Source organism: Mauremys mutica, chromosome 1, assembly GCF_020497125.1.
Source record: "Mauremys mutica isolate MM-2020 ecotype Southern chromosome 1, ASM2049712v1, whole genome shotgun sequence".
NCBI lineage: Eukaryota > Metazoa > Chordata > Testudines > Geoemydidae > Mauremys > Mauremys mutica.
This window is the reverse complement of record NC_059072.1, coordinates 355,547,725-355,553,724: the sequence shown is the minus strand read 5'-3', so window position 1 is coordinate 355,553,724 and position 6,000 is coordinate 355,547,725. Positions and strand designations below refer to the sequence as shown.

The 6,000-nt window shown below is 39.4% G+C and overlaps 1 protein-coding gene across 2 annotated transcripts in view; it reads right to left on the bottom strand.

The window, feature by feature from the left end:
* Window positions 1–1,663: 1,663 nt before the first annotated feature.
* LOC123373746 (disintegrin and metalloproteinase domain-containing protein 20-like) overlaps window positions 1,664–6,000 on the bottom strand; it is a 144,793-nt gene continuing 140,456 nt past the window's right edge. Inside the window, exon 20 of one of the 2 annotated variants that reach the window (XM_045022853.1) lies at window positions 1,664–1,911. In XM_045022853.1, coding sequence (XP_044878788.1) covers window positions 1,902–1,911 — 10 coding nt within the window. In that variant the 3' untranslated portion in view covers window positions 1,664–1,901. The remainder of the gene's footprint in view (window positions 1,912–6,000) is intronic. The other variant, XM_045022861.1, reaches the window with a different exon arrangement.

Genomic DNA, 6,000 nt, shown 5'->3' with positions numbered 1-6,000 from the left:
ATAGCTCTTAGTGTAGACTCCCTGTCTTTTTTTGTACAAGGCTAAAATTCACGGCAGATTTGGCAACACTTTTGTACGTGAGCTTCCCCTAGACACTTCAGACATTTGGAATGTGGGTTGCTCACCGGCATGGTTTTGCCACAGGAGGCACAGAATTTGAAGACCAGAGATTGGGCCATGCCCAGCCCCAGGGGAGGAGGAAGCCCCTCTAAGCTACAGGAGGGGTCTAACTATGTACACTATTACTATATACACTATGTACACTTGTTATAGGTTTATTCCCCACTTTGAACTTTAGCATTCACACGATGGGGACCTGCATGGACTCCTCTAAACTAAAATCCTAGTTTAGATCTGGTAAACGCTGCCACCAACTAGAAATTCCAGTGTCTAGTACACTCCCTGTTCCCCCAAACTTTCCCTGGGGAACACAGATCCCAACTTCCTTGGATCTTAACACAAAGGGAAATAATCCATTCCCCCCCCCCACCTTCTTCCCCCTCCCCTTGTCCTTGGGAGAGATACCTTGATTCAAACTCCTTGAATCAAATAAAGAGGGATTCACTTTTCCCCCCTCCCCTTCCCCTGAAAATCCAAACAAGGGAAGAAATCAATCAAGTTCTAAAAAGAAAAGATTTTATTAAAGAAAGAAAAAAGTACACTATCTCTGTATCACCAAGATGGAAAATATACAGGGTCTAGCTATAAACCTGGAGAGACTTTCCCCCCTTCTTTCTCAGAATAATCAAAGTAACAGCAAACAGAAATAAAGATATTTCTTCAGCAAACACACAATTGCAAATGCAGAAATTAATTATAAGACTAATTCGCCTTTCTAATACTCACTATACTGAATAGAAGAAAATACTTCAGGAAACTTTGGAGAATTTGAAGAATATGTCTGGCCTCTCTTAAATCCAAAGAGAGAACGGCAATCCAAACAAAGGACACAGACAAAGCCTTCCCTCCAAAGAGATTTGAAATTATCCTGTCCCTTGATTGGTCCTCTGGTCAGGTGTTCCTCAGGTTATTGAGCTTGTTAACCCTTTACAGGTAAAAGAAACCTTAACCCTTAACTATCTGTTTATGACAACACTACTACTAGAAAATAAAAACTGAAGGTAACTAAATTTGAGAATAATGGAACCACTGATGAATGCCTTTTGGAAACAAGAGAAGTTGTTCCAGCGACCGTTACGGGTGGTAAGAATAAATTGAGAGGGTGTGGGGATGGCCAGGCCCCTTATACTGGTGCATGAGCGTGCAGCACCAGAGGGTGCTAGAGCTTGCCCAACAGATACCACTAAGGGAGAAATCTCCAGTTACAGTGTATGCAGCACACACATCTGTAACATGGAATGGACATGACCGAGCACTCGAAGAAGACATAGCTGATGCCATGTTCAAGCAGCCAAGTTTTTCGCCTTCCTCTGCAGCATGGGGCACGGGTCTCTTGCTGGAGGATCCTCTGCACCTTGAAATCTTTAAATCATAAGTTGAGGATTTCAATAGCTCAGACATAGGTCAGGGGTTTGTTACAGGAGTGGGTTGCTGAGATTCTGTGGCCTGCATTGTGCAGGAGGTTTCTATGAAGTTCTGAGGAGACACTTATGTGAATACAAAAAGAGAAGCATAAATAAGAACAAAACCTGTTTATTTAAATTAAAATGTAGAACAGAAGAACAAAATAAATTGACAGTTTAAAAAAAAAGAAAAGAAATTCTTTATGAATCCCACGTAATTGGGGGTTTTGACACACCACTATCTCAGCAGGGTTTCACATGCTCTTTCAGTGGCTGAACTGATAAGAAAACAATTGCTTTTTCAAACATCCAGTATCCTTTGTTTGTTAAATGAATAGCTTCCCTTCTCATTTTTAGACCGAATACTACTTTTTTTCTTCAGGCTCTTCTAAAAAAACAAAACAGTAAAATGATTAAAGCATAGTCTCTCTAATTGGCAAACTTTATGTTACCACATTTATCCTGCCTACAATTATTCAGAATCTGGCATTCAGAGTTCTAAGCAGTCATAGTCCCTTTTGAAGAAGCAAAAATTAGTACAACGAAGTCACATTTCCAATTTTACTTTCACAAAGACCCTCTCTCAGGCACTATGATTTTATGTGCTACTGACTGATATGGAAACATTATTTGCTAAACCTACCAGTTTCCATGTGATATGAATTACTATTCCAAAACACTTTTAAAAAGCCGGTAAGAGACTTTAATGTTGTATAGCTAAGCACTCAACTCAGGACATTTTCTTTCTTTCATTAGATTTATAATAAAAGTCTCAGTATTCATCAATCTTATCCCTTAGAACATATTACAAAATTAAAATATAAATAACCACACTGTCCAGGATTACTTGAGAGAGAAATAAATAAATACATAAAATGACAATAAAAAATACAGATGCCTCCAGGCCTCAGCCGTTTGCATACACAACCTTAACTCTGCCCCTTGGGTGAGTGCCTTAGGATATTGCATTGGATGCTCACATACTGGTTTTCAAATTTCATAGATCACTACACAATTTTTTCTACGTGTGTGTGTGTGTGTGTGTAGCATCTTGCAATGCATTTTTCACTCTTGAGTAGTTACACTGATATAAAATTTCCAGTATAACTTTATGCACTTATGCCCCAGGCCAGCAAGTAGCTCCATTAGGGAGAATGCCATGCCCATTCAAGGAGGAACATAGGACTGGGTACTTAGACTTTTTACATTACCTTTTACTCTTATCTTTTTACTTTCGCTGTATTGCAATACCTTTGACAGTATCCACATACACTGCTTTTTTATCCAACTAGCAGCACAGCCTTCCCTCTGTTTAGTTCAGGTAATGAAAGAGTTAAATAAGAAGTAGGGCTGTCAATTAATCACAGTTAACTCAAGTGATTAATTCAAAGCAAATTAACTGGATTAAAAAATAGTTGTGATTAACTGCAGTTTTAAAACACTTTTAAACAACAATATATTTTATTATAAATATTTTTTGATATTTTTCTACATTTTCAAATACATTGATTTCAATTACAACACAAAATACAAAGTATACAGTGCTCACTTTATATTATTATTTTTAATTACAAATATTGGAATTGTAAAAAAGGTAAAATAAATAGTATTTTTCAATTCACATCAAACAAGTACTGTCGTGCAATCTTTTTATCGTGAAAGTGCAACTTACAAATGTAGAATTTTTTTTTCACATAACTGTACTCAAAAACAAAACAATGTGCAACTTTAGAGCCTACAAATCCACTCAAGTCCCACTTCTTGTTCAGCCAATCGCTAAAATAAACAAGTCTGTTTACATTTACTGGAGGTAACGCTGCCCACTTCCTTCTTATTTACAATGTCACCTGAAAGTGAAAACAGGGCTTCATTCGCATGGCACTGTTGTAGAACAATGTTGCAAGGTATTTATGTGCCAGATAGTCTAAATATTTGTATGCCCCTTCATGCTTTGACTTGTAGATTGCACTTTTTCTTACAGTGCAAATATTGTAATAAAAATAATAATACAAAGTGAGCACTATACATTTTGTATTTTGTATTGTAATTGAAATCAATATATTTGAAAACACAGAAAAACACCCAAAATATTTATAATAAATTTAAATTGGTATTCTATTATTGTTTAACAGTGTGTTTAAACTACCATTAATCATGACTATTTTAATCTTGTGATTATGACTATTTTTTATAATTGTTTGGTCACCCTAGTAGGAAGCTAAATTGCCTGTAACATGTTTTAACATGATTTTCATTCTTGAATACTTACGCTAATTTTGCTTACTTAAGTGTACTGTTGACAGCACTATACACAGTGCTAAATATTTTCTTTTCAATCTGTAGTAAAGTTCCCCTATGTTCACTTCAAGGGATGAGGCAGTTATCTACACAGCTAAATTACCTGTAGACTGTATGCCTATCTACATCACCAAACTTTCACTGGTTCTTTAGGTTGTTACACATAATCTGTAATATGTGATGTGCATATTTTACTTTGCCTTTTTCATCTAAATGACTCTCCTCTCTCCTGGCCCATGATTACTGTGTACTGTGCTGCAAGCTGTATCTCATTTCGATTGGCACCCCAGTTCAGCAGTCTAGAAATTCTGAGACAGCTTCAAGGAAATGAGGGAAATGACTCTTTCAAGTCCTTTGAAGATGTGGTGGGAAATTCTGGGTGACGCTACTGTTTCAGATTGTTTGCAGATTCAGGCATGAGCTGCACCACCTTAACCTGTGGCCCAGTTCTGTTTCTGGATTGCTTCCAGGAATAGAGGAAAGGGAAGAGGAGAAGAGAGGATTACTCATCATGTGCAGTAACTGAGTTTCTTTGAGATGGGTGTCTCTGTGGGTGCTCCACTTCAGATGAATGTGCATCCCTGCACCTGCAATCAGAGAATTTCAGCAGCAGTGATCCTTTGGATTGCACATGCGCTCTCCCCATCTCACACCACCTCCTGGCAGCTACATAACACTGCACAATCAAACCATCCTCAGTTCCTTCTCCATCACAGAGTGGATGTCTGAATTCCAAAGTAGAAGGGAGGAGGGCGGATAGTGGAGCACTCACAGGGACACCCATCTCAAAGAACTTCAGTTACTGCACAAAGTGAGTAACCGTCTCTTCTTCAAGGAGTGTCCCTATGGGTGCTCCACTTTAGGTGACTGTAGAGCAGGGGTTGGCAACCTTTCAGAAGTGGTGTGCTGAGTCTTCATTTATTCACTCTAATTTAAGGTTCCGCGTGCCAGTAATACATTGTAACATTTTTAGGTCTCTTTCTATAAGTCTATAATATATAACTAAACTATTGTTGTATGTAAAGTAAATAAGGTTTTTCAAATGTTTAAGAAGCTTCATTTAAAATTAAATTAAAATGCAGAGTCCCCCGGACCGGTGGCCAGAACCTGGGCAGTGAGTGCACCACTGAAAATCAGCTCTAGTGCCACCTTCAGCACGCGTGCCATAGGTTGCCTACCCCTGCTGTAGAGAAATGCCACTCACTGGAAGGATGGGGCTCCACAGTTGGAACTGCAAGTGGTGATAAGAGAGTCTTAGCAGAGTAGCTGAGATTCAGTCTTGCTCAATTGTGTAATGCTCCATGAACTTTTGGTTTGAGGCCCAGATACTGCTTTACAGATGTCTGTGGGATGGGTACACTGTTTAGGTAGGCTATCGAAGTGGAGAGCGATCAGATAGAGTGTGTTCAAGCCCCAGGTCGGGGCTGCAGATCATGGGGGTGGTAGCAAAGATGAATGCATGCGGAAATCCATTTAGAGAGTCTCTGCTTGGATATGGCAGAGCCATGGCTGCACTTCTTTGCTTGCTTCACATTTACCTCTTGGAATTAGTGTTAGTATAGTTTTAGAGTAGCGTTAGTTAGCTATAGCTATCCTCCTCTCTCCCCATTTATTTTCTTTCAATTTTAAAAAAAATATATTATTGGTTAACCGTTAAGATTCCGTTTTAGTGTAGTGTAGTTAAGATTTCCTTTTAGTGCAGTGTAGCTTTAACCTCCTTCACCTGGGGGAATGCTACTGATGGGGCATGCCTGGATCCCCGGGGTTTAAATTACTTTCTTGCCAGAAGTTACGGGCACTCAATGTATCTGTTTTCTGTGTGAGACACACGTACCTCAGAAGTGCTCCCATTGCCACAATCTCAAGTCTCATGCCAGAAAAGCAAGGGAGCTCAAGTTGAAACTTATCCTTATGGAAAAGTCACTGTGCCTGGCTTCCAACTCTGGACCACAGACCCTCCCCCTCCCCCAGACACTGGTCTCTGCCAACCCCAGTGACAGTTCCAACAGACATTCCCTGTCAAGCTCACAGAGGAAATCACTGTCCTCAAAAAAGGTGGTTAAAAAGTGAGCAACAACCTCCCCTTCCAGGGAATCAGCTAAAAAGAAACAATCCCTAGCTCATTTGACACTCTTGGTACTGACCACGGTGCTGTTGAGCACCTACTAGTCAGCGGGAT